This window comes from Nematolebias whitei, chromosome 12 (genome assembly GCF_014905685.2).
Source record: "Nematolebias whitei isolate Nwh7 chromosome 12, NemWhi1, whole genome shotgun sequence".
In the NCBI taxonomy this organism is placed as follows: Eukaryota; Metazoa; Chordata; class Actinopteri; order Cyprinodontiformes; family Rivulidae; genus Nematolebias; species Nematolebias whitei.
This window is the reverse complement of record NC_056509.1, coordinates 39,288,293-39,307,216: the sequence shown is the minus strand read 5'-3', so window position 1 is coordinate 39,307,216 and position 18,924 is coordinate 39,288,293. Positions and strand designations below refer to the sequence as shown.

Below are 18,924 nucleotides of genomic sequence, written 5' to 3'. Positions count from 1 at the left end.
ATAAAGGTGTTTTAACCCCTTCCCACATTCTTGCAATAGTCTAAATAATGTTGCTAAAGCTCTAAAAGAGCACAGAATGTCGTGATTTCAGCTCCCTTCCTCATCTGTTCTTTTCCACCTGCAAGTGCTCTTGGCCACGCCCACTTCTCTGCTCTGCATGCAGAACAGCTGATCAGCTGCAGCAGGAAGTTTATCCAGCGGTGTGGGCTGTACAAATGTACAGCAGGTGCTAAATAATTTAAAATAATTTGTTTTAAATAAAAAAATCCCATGCCAATCGTGTGGCTCATCCATCAATCAGTCAATTGTGTCTTGTCCAATCTTGTTTTGAAAAACCGCAATAGAGCAAGTCTGCGAAAAACGAACCACAAACTAGCGAGGGACTATTGTAATATTTCTGAATGGATTTCTAGTGACACCTGAGTTAGGAGTAAGAACCTCTGCCAGCCCAGATGGTGTGTCTTTCCTGTTCTTGTTTTTGATATTTTCACTCAATAAAACCTGAATAAAATGCTGCACGGCAGCTGTCGTGGTCACAGTGAATGACTTTCCCTCCAGCACATAAACAACTGCAGTTGTTAAACAATTATTTTTTTTTAATTATCCAGTGGCTGAATGTTAGATATAATTAAAAAAGCACCCAAACTGAAACTGGAATCACTTGGTAAAATAGGCAGATACTTATATCTTTTTTTTTTTGTTTGTTTAGACTTCTTAGAAACAACTTTTGTAAGAACTGTTGATGCTCAAAGTAATGTTATTGAAATTGTCTTGTTCTTTTTTCCCTTGTGGAACTTTTGTTGTTCTGGAGGGGAATTAATTGCCATGCAGCTCCTACCTGCTGTCCTCACCTGTCCTTTGTTTTCCTGTCCTGTCCATCATGCCCTTGGCTGCCCTTTGGCCGGTCTGAGACAGTCACACAGAGACCTGCCAGACAGAGGTCCTCCTGAAAGACAGAGGGCGTCAGTCTCTGTGTGCCTCTGTTCCCTGCTTAACTTGGCCTTGGCTCTGTTAAACCTCTTCTCTTCTGCCCTCCTCTCTCTTTTCGTGGCACCAGGCGCGGCTCCCCTCCTGTTCATCCACCTTAAGCATTGCTGAGGTACTCCTGCACGTGTTGTGATGCACCGTTACTGCCAGCATCATGGGATTACGCTCCCTCTACAACAGCACCCTTAATTTCCTGCCTGGCATGACCTGGCCTTCCTCTCCTTCCTCGTGTGTCTGTGTGTGTTTTCTTGCCTGCTTCACTCCTGTCTCTGTTGTACTTCGTTCTGTTTTTTGTGCATTAGTTTGGTTGTGTTTTTCTTTTAACTCTGGTTATGTGTTGATGTTGCCTCGTTCTGGTGAACACACCATGTCTAACCTGCTCAAACCTCCATCACTTCACATGTCCTCAACTGCGTTTCAACCTCAGAAGTGAAGTTGAAAGATGCTTGTATTTGTGTTTGAATGAAAGTGGTGTTGCTTGTAGAAACAAAGTGCATTTTTCTGCTTGAGTTCCTTTAAAAAGGCCTCTCTGACACACAAACATCAGCTTATAAAATATAAAACAGTCAGGTAAAAGCCTTTGCAACGACCCTGTCGTGGCCCAATCAGTCTGATGTGCTGCTGTGAATAATAAGAGCGTAACCTCAGTTTGAGGGAGGTGAACATCCTGGACACTTATCCAATGTGGTACTGGAATTCATTGATTAACTGTAATGACAACACAGAGTTTGTATTTAAACTTGACAACACGCAAAACATTCAAGGTGGCGGGAACAAATTGTTTTCCCCTCCAGTTTTGCATCAAAACAATTTAGGCTTTTTTTCAACCATTTTTAGAACACAAAAACAGCATTTAGAAATCCAAGCAAAGAGCAGAAGTGAACTAAATTTACTCTTTTTTTTTAGGGTAAAATATAAGAAAATTGGCATCAAACGTTTAAAATGGCTCAAAATGGCAAAAGCCAAAAAACCCTCATGGTTTCTTTGTACGGTAGTCCCTCCTTCATCGCGGGGGATCTGTACCCTGAAGCTCCGCGATAAGTGAAAAACCACTTTGTAGTACAAATATATATAAAGGCATTTTAAACGCTTCCCACACTCTTGCAATATTCTAAACGTTTCTAAACTCTAAACGCTCTAAAAGAGCACAGAATATCATGATTTCAGCTCCCTGCCTCCTCTGCTCCTTGCCTCCAAGTGCTCTTGGCCACGCCCACTTCCCCGCTCTGTGCGAACAGCTGATCAGCTGCAGCAGGAAGCTTATCCTGCAGTGTGGGCTGCACAGAGGTGCAGGAGGTGCTACATAATTTAAAATAATTTATTTTAAATAAAAATTCCATGCTGATCGTGTGGCTCATCCATCAATAGCCAGTTGTGTGTCATGTCCAATCTTATTTTGAAAAACCGCAGTAGAGCGAGTCCGCAATAAATGAACCGCAAAGTAGCGAGAGACTACTGTTCTTTGTTTACAAGGAGATTTTATGCAATATTCTTAAATTGTCTTGTTCAATAGTTCTTCAAGCTTTCTCAAAGTCTTTCAAAGCTTTTACTTGGATTTAAGGTACCCTTTTCACATATTTTCTGTTCAAGATTCAACCAAAACCCCTTATATGTAGTTAAGTGTATGATTAAAAAATATAAACAAACAGGACAAGTGGCCTGTATCTGAAAGTAATGTCTTTAAAAACTACAAAAAACTATGATGTATCATTCTTTAACACTGTGCCAAGTTTGTTTGGCATCTAGTTAGTTCTTAGAAATTGCCCGGATGGTGCTAAAATACTCATTTAGTTTGTCAAAACATTTTCTTTTGAAATTTGTTCAACTGTCAATTAAAACATTTAGAACAAATTGTGTATTTTTCACAAACTGCTTCAGATTAGATACAATTTGGTTCTTTTTTTGCTGTTATGTGTAGACAATTTACAAGTTTATTCCTTGAAGGTTTTTTTATTTTTATCATTATGTCTGAGTAATTCACATGTTAATGTTAAATGGCATCACAAAAAAATATATTCTGAAATGGTCAAATACTTAAGAGAAAAATAAATGAAAAACAGCGAAAAAAACTTTAGAAAGTCTGGAGAACAATTGATCAAGACCACTTGAAAGGTTATTTAAAGTTTGGCTCCTTAGACGAAAAATATAAAGACACAACGAGCGACTCTATGCGTTAGCAGATTGTTGCTTTGTTGTTGTTGTTGTTGTTTTTTACAACAGAACACATAGACGGATTTGTACACTGTAAAAATTGTCCGTGAAAATTACATTACAAAAACTGTGAAATGGCAATAAATACTGCAAAATCCAAAACAATATATCATTGTAGTAAATACACTTTATTACTGTAAATCACAGGTGCATTGAAAACAAGTAAATGTAACCATTTTTAACTGATTATTTAGTATTAAAAATTTTCAAATTACAGTAAAAGTAGTAGCATTTGTAGATGATAAAATTGTTAAATTTATGTTTTAAATGTACTTAGCCATAAATTATTCTGTAAAATGTCATTTTCATGTATTTTACATAAAATACATAATAAGTACAGTGAAATTTTTTACAAAATAATATGTAAATTGTACTTAGTAAAACTGTTGAATTTATGGGTTACTCTGTAAAACTATTTACTTGTTCAAAGTTTGTTTGTTTGTTTGTTTGTTTTTTTTACAGAATTACCCTGGCAACACAGCTGCCAGTTTTATATTGAACAATTACGATTATTATTATTTTTTTTTACAGTGTATCTATTGACTAATAAGGCTGCTTTCCCTGCACACTGTCATGTTGCACTTTTTACTGCAAAAACCCAAAATGGATAATCCAGACACTGGCTCCTCAGAGACCCTTTAAACAATTCCCTGCGGGATCAATAAAGTTTATGTTAAAGTTCATAATCACCAGACTCAACCTAGATGGGCCTTTAATTCTAAAACATTCTCTGCTTCTCAGACGAGACGCTTCATAGAGTCTCGGCACTTCTGCTCGAAGCAAAAGTTAAGTCCTGCTAAAAGTACGGTAAATACGTAATGTCGCAACTGACCGAGATTTGGACAACACAAGCTTTAGAACATGTAGCGTCATTTAAACATGTTTATAATTCATTAAATCTAATTCCTCCTTTCTAGCTGTTCTAGTTTATCCAGAGAGGCCTTGGGCTGGGTCAGCGATCGCATAGACTTAAACAGATATGTGACTTCCACCAGAACGGTTATCAGACCCACTGACCCAGTTCCGGTCTACATCCATGTCCGGCTCTGTTGTGTCGTAGATGGTTCGTGTTTTCCAGTGACATGTTTGCCACTTTCTTTAACTTTGACATTTCCTTTGATCGATTGCAGAATGTGTGTGTGTGTGTGAGGCTATAAGTGGTCCTCACATGTGTGTTAGATGAGTTTGTGTGCAAATGTTTTATTTATTTATTTATTTATTTAAGAACAGCACCACTAACTGATTTGTTCAGAGTGTGTGTGCATGCCATTTGAGTGTGGCAGTGTATGTGTTTGTGGTATGAAGGTGACTATCCTGTGGCTCCCCCCAGGCCTCACGGAGAGAATTCAGGGCTCACCTGGATGAGGTCATCACGCTCAAGTCAAGGTACTCTACCTTGGACCAGGTAAACCTGCTTCTAGCAACTTCCTCCTACTTGCATGCAGGCGTACCACAGAACACCACGCACGTGACATGCATTACCGCGCCTGCACACAGACAGAGGCAGCGAGGCAGAAAAGCTCAGCACTTTAGTTCACGTTAGGCTGCACCTGAAGTTTAGAATGGATATTTTTCACTGGGGCATGTTGTCAAATGTTTTCTGTGCTGCCACAACCACGAATCATCAAGAGCGCAGAGGCTTCTGTCAGGCTGTAGTTTGATCTAAGGGATCACATTTTTTTCAGTTTGGCTCTTTAGAACACTTAATTCATTTACAAACCTTTACAAATGCAGGTGTAAATAACATTTGAATAGCTTGTATCAAAAAGTTTTTGTTTTAAGCACAAAAGCATTTATGGATCCCTTCCTCTTTGACCTGATTTTTCCTGAGCCATTTGGAACTTGGAGAAACTACTTGTGTTTTTCAGAGCTGGTGTGGAGGTTTGGTGGACCTGTGCGCCACCACCTCTGTAGCTCAGCATCATTTCTCCTGTTCACTGCCTCCGTCGTCAGATCTGCACCAGAACTCTTTCTCTCTCATCCATCACACATCTGATCATTTGCTCTTTTGTGTCTGGTGCTGTTTTGTTCCTGCAGAGAACGTGTGTGCCCAATATGGACAGTACTGTGCAGAAGTATTAATCCACTCCTAATTATTTTTGTATTTTTCTCTTGAAACGATCTGCACCTTGTAATCTTTTAACGTGGTCTTGATCAATGTAAAGGCTTTCTAGAGTTTTTCTTTGTGGCCATGTGACTATGCGTGATTAAAACATGAGAAAACTGGAGTCAAATTTTAAAAACATTGTCCGAGCCATGGCCCACTTTCAGCTAACTCGAGTCAGATATCTGATATCTTTTCTTGGTTGCACGTTCATGATCTGTCTCACTTGACGTTCTCTTATGCTTTCCACATCAGAAGCAATAATGATAGAATGATCCAAGCTTCTTGCTGGCTTCAAAGTTAGTCTTATGGCAAGAGAAGTCTATAATAAATTATGTATTTATCAGGTTTTTTTTTTTTTTTTAAGAAAAATATAAAATTTTTACATTTAAATTATCATCTTGAGGGACCAGGTTTGGCCTGCAGCTCTTGAGTTTGACATATGTGAATCTGGAACCCATGCTTCTCTGAGAAATAAGTTAAAGATCCATCAAAGTCCTGATACAGATGATGCTTCAGTTGCTCGTCGACTGTATGTTAAGTTTTTAGATAAAAGCCCTTTCAGAATCATCTTGTTGGTGCTAATAAACTGTTATATTTATATAAAACTGTGTTGTCTTTCCATAGATTCAACTAAATAAATGGGAACAAATTGTGACTTTGAGATAGGCTGTTGGTAACAGGATGCCTAGATAACCTAATTATGACTGGTTCTTTGCTAAGTTATCTCCTGTGTGTCCACACAACACTGGTTCATCCTTTGAGTTTAGGATCCTTTTTAGTCCTGAAAAAGTTGAGACAAACAAAATATAGTCAGGCATTGAACTGAAAATAAGTGAAAATTAAACCAAAGCCCAAAAGGGAAAATTTTTCTAAGACTTTGTGAAAGTTAGAACTATTTGTCAAGACCCCTTTAAAGATCATCACAAACATCTGGCTCTTTGGAACCAAGATGTGAAGAGATGAGGGAATGGCTCAAGACTTTTGCACAGTACTGTGAAATACAGAAATACTAAATTACAAAATAATCGTGTGGTACTCGTCGATAAGCGAAAGGAGCACCAGAAACTTTCTTTTATTTTTCATTTTGCACGCCACTATTTTTCGTTAACCTTCCAGCATTTTGACTTTTGCTCCCAAGAGTTAACGAAGTTCAGTCGACTGAAACGCCTCCCTGCTCTGCCACAACCTTCTCCTGCTCTCGGTGAACGTATAAATCCTGCTCTTCCTCCCTCTTTTTCTTTTCTTTTTGCATAATTTGTCTGACAACGTCTTTGTTTTCTGCTGAGCTCAGCACCGCAGTAGTTGCATCCCATCATTTCCTCGAGCATCTCTTCAGCCGGTCGTTTATTGGTTTCATCGATTCTTTTTTTTTTTTTTTCCCGTCTTTCCGGCTGGCGACTGGCTCACGAGCTTTGAGGCACGTGTCTCATGAGCCTGGCCACACTCGTTGCTCTGTGTCTGTATTCGGCGCCGCCACTCGTTCCCACAGCATATTGATTTTCCTGGCACATCTCCATGACAACCCCTCGTCAGGCTGTTTCCGCGGCGACGACGGGCCTTGTCATGTAGCGTGATTATTGTTTCTGGCCTTAAAGCAGGTGTGTCGTTAGGGATTCTTTAGTTTGTCAGACCCGTTTGATGCTCACACCCACATAAATATAAAAGTGTATCTCTTCGTTTATTTCTATTCTTAAGGAGTTTTAAACTATTGTGTTTGTGCTTGTGTAGGATGTCAACCTGTGCATTTCTCACACTTCACCTCTCTCACTATTAAAGGGGGGATTGCTTCTAAAGATAGATCAGAAATAACTGAGAATGTTTGACTGCCTGCTTTATTTATTTCCCTTTTAAACATCCGAAACATACTAGTCTGCTTCAGCACTCATTTTCCATGTCTCCTCTTCACCTCCACACACATCTTCTTGTAGCTCCTCCACTGTCTTCATCTCCATATGCAAGCTGTCTTTCCCTGTTGCTTACTGATGGTATGATGATCATATCTGCTGAGGTATATCTTGTCATCCTGAGATCTATTTCCCACTGTGTCAGAGGTGGTGTCATCAAGCCTCTGTAGCATTTAAACTTGGGTTGATTTTATACTCATGGTGACTGAATATATAGTAATTTAGTCATTACAGCAGGACACTAATGTCAGGTTGATGTAAAACTGGGTTAAGAAAATGTGTGATTATTGTTGTGTTTAAAGAAATCAGCAAGGTAGTGATTTTTTTATGTTTGCTCATTGTTACTCATATTATTTATTTGAATTATAGACATCCACTGCTTTTAAGCAAGGCACGCTTTGTACACATATGTTCTAATTGTTGTTTTGTTTGTGCTTTTCAGTGTCTGCAAGTTTGATTTGTGTTTTGGTTTAGCTATATTTAGCTACCTTAATATAATACTCCTTTGTTTTGTTTGCTCTGTCTGGGGTTCTTATCCAATATGCCTCTCATTAGTATCTCTTAATATTGTCTTTTTGGGTGCTATCTAGTAGAAAAAATAGTTGTAGTAAAATTAGAACAGGAAAATCGCATGAAAAATGTTGTTTTATTTTTTGCCTTTAACACTCATTGTTAAGCAGATAAAAACACCACATATAAACTTTTTGTCCTCCAAGTTTGTTTTATTGTACATAAACAAAAAAAAAGGACAATAAAATTGTGGAAAACAAGAAGTTCAAGACTCAAATCTTCTGAAAACCAAAGTTGTAAAATCTCATCATCAATTCAATATTTAGAGTTTAGAGTTTGAGAAATCTTTTGTTGATTTATTTGACCAGTTTCTCAATGACATGACTTTAAGACACCAACATTTCTTTTGTCTGCCACTTCTCCGCTCTGCTTTTTAATTTTTTATTTATTTTATTTTTTTATTAAGCTCACACTACACGGCATGCTGTCATGATCAGGACGACAGTTTAAGAAATGAGTGAAAAAGCAGCCAAAATCTAAAGAAAAACTGTTAGTTCCTGAAGAAAGTATTTAACTTTAAAAAGATTGTTTTTCAAAGAGAAAAACTCTGGACATCCTGGCGGTTAAACAAAAATAATAATTTATAAAACAACCATTGTTCTCTTAAAAGCTGAGCGCATGATGGTAATTACATAGAGTCCATTTATATTAAGAAATGTAAAGAAAATACAAGAAAGAATGGAGTTAATTTAAAGGAAACAAACTTTATTCCACTGTGCTTCAAGGTTTGACAAAAGGATAAGCCCTAATTATTGCAATAAACTTCGAATTGGCTAAATAAAGAGCAAACACTAAAGTTTTCGGGCACAAAATCTCACATGATCGATGAGATAAATGTTGGAAAATAATTGCACTTTCGCAGAATCTCTCCCAAGACGGAGCCCTGAATAACACACGCAATTAAGTTTTTAAGACTCGTTTAATTGATATGGAGTTATATTTAGAGGTATCAGAAGCTGACCTGAGAATTTGCAAACACATTAGCGTAATCTTGATTAGAGTAAATTGTGCTTCGAGTAGAAAAAAAGTCAACGCGAAACAACAATTTACGAGACAACAGAGGACCTGCCAAACAAATTGTAAATACTGTTTTAAATAAGTAAATAAATAATGCCCCAAAATAAACCAAGCTCACCTAGAGGCAGGAGATTCATTTAAAGATAATTACTTCTCAAACCTAAATGAAGCAAAAGGGAATACTAGTGAGTATCATTCCCTCCAGGAAATATGCAACACCGTAGTTCTTCTGTTACTGATGGATTTATTCACCTGAACGGCACTTATGGCCATCAAATCCACCGTCGAACTGCTCTAAATACATAACAATGTACAAAATTTACATATTCATGTATTGCACACAAATTTACTACAAAATATGCAACATAACACAAATAAACACGTCACTGGCTGCACACAACCAAAGAGGGAATGAGTTCGCTGGAACAAAAGTAAAACTTCAAAAGAAAATGGGCAATGTAACCTCAAACCTTTAGGCGGAGCATCGAACTTTTCCTGCTGCACATTGTCACTGCCCGATCTGTTACGGAAGCACGATCCGTAGTGTAGCTCATTTGCGCACGCGCTAAAAGGAATACTTCCAGGTTGCACAGATCACCGTTGAATATGCTAGATTAAGGAAAATGTACTGGAAATAATCACTTGATATTATTAATATATATATATGAAACATACCATATTTATTAATATTAATTAAAATATTTCTTTCTATAAATTGATTAATTTTCCTAGACAATGTTATAATTCCGTTTATGAACAAGAACTGTCTTAATTTACTTAGAGAAGTATGTGCTCTATCTCTGCCGATCTTCATGTTACTAATTTATGCCACTCGTATTTCGTTAAAATCATTGACATATTTACGTCATTGGCTAAAACGATATGCAGCTTCACCACTGAGCGGCGCTGTTTCACCTTGGAAATAATTAGGGATGCACAATATTATCGGCATTGTATCGGTATCAGCCGATATTAGCGATAAAGTTAAATATCGGACATCGACCATTCCATAAAAATAACTCACTGATATAAAAGGCTTCTGTTTTAAGTTAATTTTTAATTTAAGAAACAGTCAAGTATTTCTATTAATGCATTACTATTTATGTGTTTTTCATTTGTCGCTTGTGAACAGGTTAGATTCGTGTAAATTTACAAATTTGCACTGTTCAAGTGTTGTCATTGTGTTAGAGAGTAAATGTCATGAATAAATTTGACATTAAACATTATCCAAGTTGAAGTGTTACATCATTTTCAGCCTCCTTTTTGGCATCTGCATTTGGTAGCAGGCCAAATTGACAAAGACCATGCAGAATAATGTAGTATTTTAATTCCATAGCAGAGAAAGGTATGGAATCTCTGTAAGTAGGTCTAGGGAAAAAAATATTGTTATTGGTATCGGTTATCGGCCAAATAAGTTTTAACATATCGGATATCGGCCAAAAATCCAATATTGTGCATCCCTAGAAATAATTAATTCTGTATCTTGCAGGGTTTCCTCATTCAGCCCAGGCTGGGGGTCAGGTCTAATGCATCGCATATCATCTTAACCAATGTCGGAAACATGTCAATGATTTTAACGGAAATACGAGTGGCGTAAATTAGCAACATGAAGATTGGTGAAGATAGAGCACATACTTTTCGAAGTAAATTAAGACAGTTCTTATTCATAAACAACGGCGATCCTTGTGACTCGGAAGTATTCCTTTTAGCGCATGCATAAATGAGCTGACACTACGGATTGTGCTTCTGTAACAGATCAGGCAGTGACACATGCTTTTTTTTGAGGAGGGTTGCAACAACTTAAAGTGTCCCCAGTGCAACATAGCACTAGAAAATGGTTCCTACTTGGTGTAACTTACAAAGAAATCAGTATTCATAAAAATAAATAATGTAAACCATATATGTAAAATATATATATAAAATAATGACATAAATAATATTTATAGCAGTTAAACTGAGGGGAAATTAAAACTAAAAAGTCCACGTGCAACATTATTATCAGTGATCTTAAGAGCCTACATTTTGCCGCCTGAACATTTTTCTTTTTAACTAACTTTTTCTTTATTTTTATGTCTGTCTGTGCTGATTCTGCTAGGGTTGCTTGTCGTAGTGGTTGCCTGTCTGTCGGTGTCCTTTCGTCTGTCTGTAGTCTTGTGGTTGCTGGGACAGATGCACTGATGCCTGTGATTCAATGCTTTATCTCCACTAGCTCCAGTGTAGGTTGGAGGGGCTTAAAGATGATCGCAGGAGGACCTTCAGCTCTCGAGTAACTATCCTGCCCCCTCCCCCCTCTCTTTCTCTCCCTTCCCCTTTTTCCCCCTCACTTTCCTCCGAGGAGCGCGCAAAACCAATGCCTCGCTCTTTGCCCTCCCCTCCTCGCTTTCCTTGCTGTTTCTCTGGCTTTCACTCGCCCATCTCTCTTTTCTGTCTGCTGCCACTCGTTCGTTTCTCGTTCTCAAACTGTCCTTCGTTTGCTCTCGTCACTCTTTGTCTCGATACTTCTGTCAAGGTTCTTTCTTTGTCTCCTACGTATTATTTTCTGTCTCCTGTTGTCTCCTTTTTTCTCTTCCTCCATGTGCCTTGCTGTCTCCGTTTCAGTCTCTCTGGTTAACTTGCTCTGCTTTCAGTAGCTCTGTCTGGTGTGCTGGATGTCTGTTAAGTAGATGTCATTGAGACAATTCTTTACTGCTTTTACTTCTCCCCGCGTTTCCATCTTTTTGATATGTCTCAGCTCTGTAGTTTAGTGAAGTCTGTCTAGTTTGTGCTTCCTATTTCTGTTACCTTTCTTTGTCTCCGAGCTGGAGGACCACGTCATGCTGATGGTCACACCTTCTTTACTCGTCTCTCTCTTCCTCACCATTCCTTCTCCTCCACCATCACTCCTCCTCACCTCCTTCCATCCATCATCTCACCTTGGCTGTTTGGTGTTGCAGTTTTAGCCCGTAGATTGTGAGGGAGGGGAGGAGAGATAAAAGGGTGGGTGGGTGAGGAGAGAGACCGTCACCTTCATCATGGGTGTTTTGGTTCTCCATGCAACACCCACACCCAACATTTTCAATAACTATTGTAGGTCACAGAAGTTATTATGGAGAACGGGAGGGCTTGGAGATCCTAGAGCAAGTGAAGGGCATGTTAAAACAGATAATGACTGCAAAATAGACCGTTTGAATTAAAACATATGAAATCAAAGGACCATAAACAAGCCTGTTTTGGCAAATCTTCATTCCTTTAATGGACCTCTACTTATGAAGGTACACATAGAGTATTCATTCACTAAATCTGTACTAAACCACATATTGTCATTCCCTTTCCCCTTCTGATTATTCCCTGAGGCTGAGTTCCCCAAAAAGCACGAGAAAATGCCTACTTTATAATTAAAATAAATAAATCTGGGTTGTGATATCCTGACGGTGCAGCAGTTTATTGTTTTGTTTAACATAAATTCCATTTTAACAGGAAAGGCAGCGTATGCACTCACAAATCTGTAAATTTATGTCTCAATTTTATTTGCTGCTAATCTTGTTGCACCTAATTAGGTATGTTGATAAATTTCACTGCAAGGCTGCTGCTGTAAAACCCGATTTGATGTATAAAAAAACAAAAAGAAATGCCACTATTCTTTCAATATAATCACAGAAAATTTTACAATCTAGAGCTGTGTCCACTTCCACATTACATATTTATACCAAACATTTTCTGTGCCTACAATTTGTTTGTATGGAAAAGCGATTACAATACATTGGATATACTCAAAGTTTTTATTTTGATACTTTTGTAGTGATACGTCTTTAGATCCACAGCCTTGGAACTCAGTTAAAACTTTTAATTTGATCTGAAGAGGGTTTGGCCCACAGAGATGAGGAACTCAGACATGATGTCATCACTTTGTATGACAGTGCATGTTGAATATTTTTGTGTCTTGAGGATATTCTATTTCCAGCCCAAGTGTTTTTCTTCAACCGACTGCTCCCAAAAATACAACCAATGCCTCTTCCATAAAACGAGAGATGGTGAAGCACTGGTATCAGAAGCTTTTGTAATATGGGGAAGACACACTGGTGTGAGGTCTGGGGGTCCTCCCCCATAAAATTTTGAATAAAGTAGATGCCATTTCCTGCATTCTGGTGTATTTTAACGGGTTGTTAAATATCTACGTTTACCTACATAAGTAAACCCTTGATTCAGTAAAGAAGGGTACAGTGCTCTGCCTGCACTAAGGTAGCGCTAAGCTAGTGGCACGCAATACAGACGAGCTCTCACACAACGTAACCCCCCCAACTGCCCGCAGTAACATGGCATAGTTAAGGTAGCGCTCAACGCAGAGATACCTTTACCCCGCTCGCCCATCAAGTGATCTAGGGGAAACACTGCATGCAGTGTGGTGAGTTGTTGTAGGTGACCAGGAAAACCAGGAGTGGATTTTTCAGTGGTATCAATATTCTCCTATTAATCAAGTGGAATGGATTTGTTCATGAAGAAATAGAAATGGCGCTGGGTGAACTAATATTTCATGGTAAATATGGGGGGACACGTTCCCTTCACATGTTGCGATGCCTATGAGGCGGAGACATTTTGTTGAGTATTCCCCTATACGTTAATGTTTTGCTATTGCAGTTTATTTTGAAAGGATTTTAGAGTGGAAACAAAGGTCATAGTCGGCTTAGCTTTACTGCCAGAATATGTTCAACCTCCACATTGATCAACTGGACCATGGAAAATAATGGAATATAAAAAGAGGGGCTTAAAAACTTTGAGAAGAATCTAATGATCACAGTCGAATTTGAAGAGTGGTTTTGCCTAAAATGACAAATCAATTGATTTTTTCCTCATAAAATACACTATTAATGTATATTTTGCCTACTTATGTCTGAGACATTGTTTGTCTCTTTTTGTTCTCTTCCTTTAAATGGCATTTGCCCTGTTGTTTCAGATACATGATCCAAAAATGGCAGAGTACGTGACAGTTGCTCAAGCTTTGTTCACGATGTGCCGAGCAAAATACAAATGTGTTTTAGGGAAATACTGCTGAGTTAAAATAAAAATATCTCATTGCTGTGGACTGCAGATTTTTACATTAAGTAACCGACATGGATGGAAATTTAAATTGCACAATATGCACTCTTTGAAAGAAAATTTTACTATAAAATAATGTTTTATGCATGCTTAAAATCACATTAAAATAGAAATTATTTAATTATGGGCATCAACCCACTTGAACTATGTTGGACTGCTAACTATTTAAGTAACTCAGAATGAATAAATAAAAATAAAAGCTTTAGGGTGGACTTTCTGCACATAGTAGCTCACCATGGTGCTTGAAGAAGACTGAAAAATGGCATAGTCCATTGTTTGCAAATTGCAGCCTTTCAGATAGATGCTATGAAATCCCACACTGAACTAAATAAATAGGAAGAAACAGTCAGCAACCAAACACGAGGACCTTAATCTCTGACTTTGTATAGTTCCAAATATGCTCTTATATTCTGTAAACTGATGCAAAAATTTTGTTGGCCCACACTGCACATAGTTTATATGTTTTGTGGAATTGGGACACTGCATTTATAATAAATAATTAACTATATAATCATCTATAATAAAAAAAAAATTGCCAAGTCTTTGTGTGACTTAGTTCACTGTGGTGACCCCTGAAGAAGAGAGCAGCCAAAAGAAGAAAAAAATTACTATATATACCGTATTTTTCGGACTATAAGGTGCACCGAATTATAAGGCGCATTAAGCAACACCAAACATTCAGATAAGTCTAATTTTATTCAACTCATTCACAATAACTCTCAACATTGTTCAGTTGTACCACATAATTTCAGCTTGAGATCAGTAAGCACAATTATAATTAATACATAAGGCGCACTGGATTATAAGGCTCACGGTTGATTTTTGAGAAAATTAAAGGATTTTAAGTGCCTTATAGTCCGAAAAATATGGTAATCAATTTCTATAGGTAAGCTGTTTGTGACTTGGTTTGCATCTACAAAAATTAAAAGTTTTTCCAGTTATGATATAAACAAGTTCATATGTAATGTGGTTATGATGACAAATTTTATATTAAATCAAAATTAGTATATTCGTTCCAAATATATATCTTTTTTCTATTATCTTGAGGATTTGGAGGGAATTCCTTTTACTTTTTTCTTTTGGGGAAACAGCTCAGTTTTAACCATCTCTGCTCTCCTCCCCCACCTCGCCACAGATTATGAGAGGCTATCACACAGCATCAGCGATCTCCAGAGAAAACCTCCCATCCTGCACCGCATCTGAACAGCCAGTATCTATCCTCAGCACCACATGTCCGCTACATTCAGTGTTAAACCGTAACACAGTGACTACATCGTTTACGACATTGTGATGCAGTACTGTCACTCTGTATCTTGTTGCCTTTGTCCGTGTAGTCTTCTTAAGCACATGAATAATGCTGTGACATGTCGGCGCATTTATCAATGTCACTATCACCTGTTACGTAATGTAAAGCCTTAGATGTAGCCATCTCTCATCAAGCAGGACAAAGTGCACAGTGTAGTGTGACACAGCTCTTGCCAGCGCTTCTGAATGTTGTACGAACAGCTTGTCTTCTTCTCCATGTCAAAAGATCAGCGTGATTTATTTCAAATTACCACTGCTTCTGTTCTCTTTTTCTCCTCTTTTGCCCTCTGTCTGTCTCTCCCAATCACTCCCCATCTCTAGGTGCAGTCACGATGCAGCAGCAAAGAAAATATCCTAAGATCAAGTAAGTGCTAGAGTTATTCTCTTCCACATGCTCCTAAGCACATGAACAGATCTTAAACGTGTATATGAGGTGACAGTGTGATTGTGATTTGTGTGTTTTGCATGTCATATATATGTGTGTAGAAATGTTTTGCCGGAGCTTGTTGAGCCTTGTTTTAAGTATCAGAACATGTTGTGGAAGTGTGCGTTTAAAGGAATGAATTTGGGTCAAGGCAAATCAAAGCATGCCAAATATTCTTTGCTGTGAGGCAGAGAAAAGGGGGAGGCGGAAAGGGATAAAGACATAAGGAAAGAAAGCAAATTTACACATTAGTTACACCTTGCTTTGTTCTGTTTACCTTTTGGAGTTATTAAGAGGTTTTATTAGACCATCAGGGCTGTGATGGAGCACGTGTACCAACCAGCTGTGCCCCACAGCCTCAGAAAACAAACCAGACTGTACGTCCTGCCAGTCTCCTCTCACACACATTTATACCTGCAGATAAAAAACAAATCATGATAATCTTGCTTTCCTGTTAGTGTGAAGGCTGTGCTATGCAGATCATGCCATAACATACCACTTTATTTAAAAAGCACTTAAAACGGCAACAAGGCAAAGTGCTGTACAGCAAAAACAAAATAAGCAAAGGACACAGGATAAAATTTGTAGATCCAAATAGGTAAAGATAAGAACTAAATGGCTAACATTATAGAATACAGACGTTAAAATCTACTCACGCAGTGTCAAAAGCCTGGGAATAAAAGTGAGTTTTCAAACGAGACTTATAAACAATGAGAGAGGGAGCCTGCCTGACATGCAGTGGTAACTCATTCCACAGTTTTGGATCTGCAACAGAGAAGGCCTCTGATCTTAAAACCAGTGCCTGTAACCAATAAAGCATCTGGTCTGCTGACCTCAGAGAGTGCTGTGGGACATATGGCTGCAGCAGATCAGTGAGATAAGAGGGGGCAGAACTGTTCAGAGATTTAAAAACATACAGAAGTATTTTTAAATGAATTCTAAAGTGAACTGGGAGCCAGTGAAGGGAGGCCAGAACTGGTGTAATGTGCTTTAGTTTGCCTTTATTTTACCAGTTAAGAATCGGGCTGCAACATTTTGAAACAGTTGTAAACGTGCAATAGAGGTCTGACTGATTCCAAAAAGAAGTGCATTGCAGTAATCGAGCCTGGATGTTAAAGCATGGATTACTGTCTCATCATAAGGTTGCTTTTAATACAAGTGCAGAATATCAGGTGGCATCAATCAAAACTGTTTCTTCTGTCATAAAAAAAGTGAAAATCGTCCATTTTCTTACATGAATCATGCAAGGATTCCCTTTGTCGTAGCTGTGAATCTGAACAGAGTACTGTTCACTCCCCCTTCATTTTCACTCAGTCTTTAAAGTCTCTTTACAAAATAAATCCTAAAAATGTTCATCCTAGACAAAAAACAATGATTTGCATTTTTGTTGTGTTTTTGTTCAGGTTCATTTTAGGTTTGTTTGTGTTTCCGGGTACCATCAATCGCAGATTTTACAGTTTCCGATGTTGATAATTGTTTTAATATATTCCACATTTATTTTCCTCTATAATAAAATTTGTCTGTGAGGTTAATGCTCTTGTGTGAGTTTTTGAAAAACATGAACACATTTTGAATAAAGTTGACTCCAAAAGTTAATTACCGGTAGTTGTGGACAGTAGACATTCAACAGTAGGCAGTAAACTTGTTTTCTCGTTTAAGGTATTTTGGCTCAGAAAAGCTTCTTCTTTTCTTCTTTGGTAATTCACACACATTTGGTAATTTCTAAAAATAGCCATCAGTGGTGAGCAATAAAAATGCATCTGTTCTCCCTTGATTGTGTTGTTTTAAAAAAGGAGTTAATGACCAACACAAGAAACAACATAAAATATTAATCTGTAGTTCTTTTCTCTATTTTTAGTTGTTGGATTTTGTGGCCCCCATTTAATTCCAGTCAATATAATCTCCTTCATTTTTTCAGGTCACAGTGCAGTGGACATCACAAAGGTGGCCCGGAGGCATCGCATGTCCCCTTTCCCACTTACCTCCATGGACAAGGCCTTCATCACTGTGTTGGAGATGACTGCCATCCTGGGCACTGAAATCATCAACTACAGAGGTGAGTGGGGGCATCCACTGCTGCAGGAACTCAAGCGTCTTCCTCAAACCTGCACCCTTTTTTCCGTTCTGCGTTTTGACATCTCCCTGAATAAATTTGCTGGCCTTTTTGTGACATCATCTTCTAAGGATGTTGGGATTTTTGGCTACTCGTTTCAGATCAGTGCAGCAACTTGCTCCTTCATAACGCTTCACTTAATCAGCAGTTTCTGCCAGCTGAGGAGAAACGTCAGTCTCTCTGACAAAATATGTCAAATAAAGCTTGCCTGGAAATGTTTTTAGTTGTTTTTTTCTGTTATGATAAAATTCTTATTTGGTCGTTTGTTCACTAAAGTTGACGTAAGAACAAAGATTTCAGCTATGTTTCACCCATATGATCAGCTGAAAGGTATAAAACATAAACTGTAAAATTCCGAAGTGGATAAAAATAGGACTCTAATTGCAAATTTTAAGGCTACAGTTAGTTAAAAACATTTTACAAGCATTGGGCACATTTTTGCACAACAGAATTTCTTTTCGCAGCACAACCTCCGGTAGCTAAAAAATATGAAAAATAATTTTTTTATGCTCTTTTAAAATTAATAAAATAATCTGTATGGCCACTATCTGCACAGCTTTTCTCATCATGTTCAAGCCAAGTACAATTTGTGCTTTTTCAGAAGCGATTTGTTAAGAATTTTGAACAAAACCGAATTTTAGCATGTTAAATACCTTTAGGATATGACTTTTAAATAGCAGAGTTAAGTTTACACAAAACTCAAGAGAATCAGGAGGTCATCACCAAATAAGCTGAAAATCATCTGTGTCACAAAATGCTGGTGCTGGTGAACCCAGTGGTGCAGGCAAGCAGGCGAGGACTCAGGATAATGTAAAATAAATAATTTATTAACGATGCAAAAGAGCTGACAGGGCAGCAAAATAAACATGGATAAACAGGAGGTACTTGCATAACAGACAGATCATCACCAGTGGATATAAGACAATGTCAGGACAAGGACTAACACAGAGACACAGACTTATATACAGGAAACACCAATTAGACCAAGTGAAGGCACCTGTGAGTAATCATAGATGCCAGAGAAAGAGACAGAGGATGCAAGACAAGAACACAACACAAGATAGGGCTAGATACTAAAGAAACACAAGCCCTATAAAAAGAAACAGAGGATCAAGTGGAACACACAAACGCGACACCAGGGACAAAACCACAACTCCTACACTCTGTCAGTGTTGTTTAGACTGATAATATCCAAACTGATTATGAATGGCAT

At 38.0% G+C, this 18,924-nt stretch overlaps 1 protein-coding gene across 1 annotated transcript in view; it reads left to right on the top strand.

Moving 5' to 3' along the window:
* Positions 1-18,924, top strand: part of gphnb (gephyrin b) — a 137,540-nt gene that overhangs the window by 102,327 nt on the left and 16,289 nt on the right. The window contains exons 9-13 of the mRNA XM_037685907.1: positions 1,058-1,099; positions 4,529-4,603; positions 11,006-11,062; positions 15,496-15,538; positions 17,517-17,654. Of these exons, the coding sequence (XP_037541835.1) occupies positions 1,058-1,099; positions 4,529-4,603; positions 11,006-11,062; positions 15,496-15,538; positions 17,517-17,654 (355 nt within the window). The remainder of the gene's footprint in view (positions 1-1,057; positions 1,100-4,528; positions 4,604-11,005; positions 11,063-15,495; positions 15,539-17,516; positions 17,655-18,924) is intronic.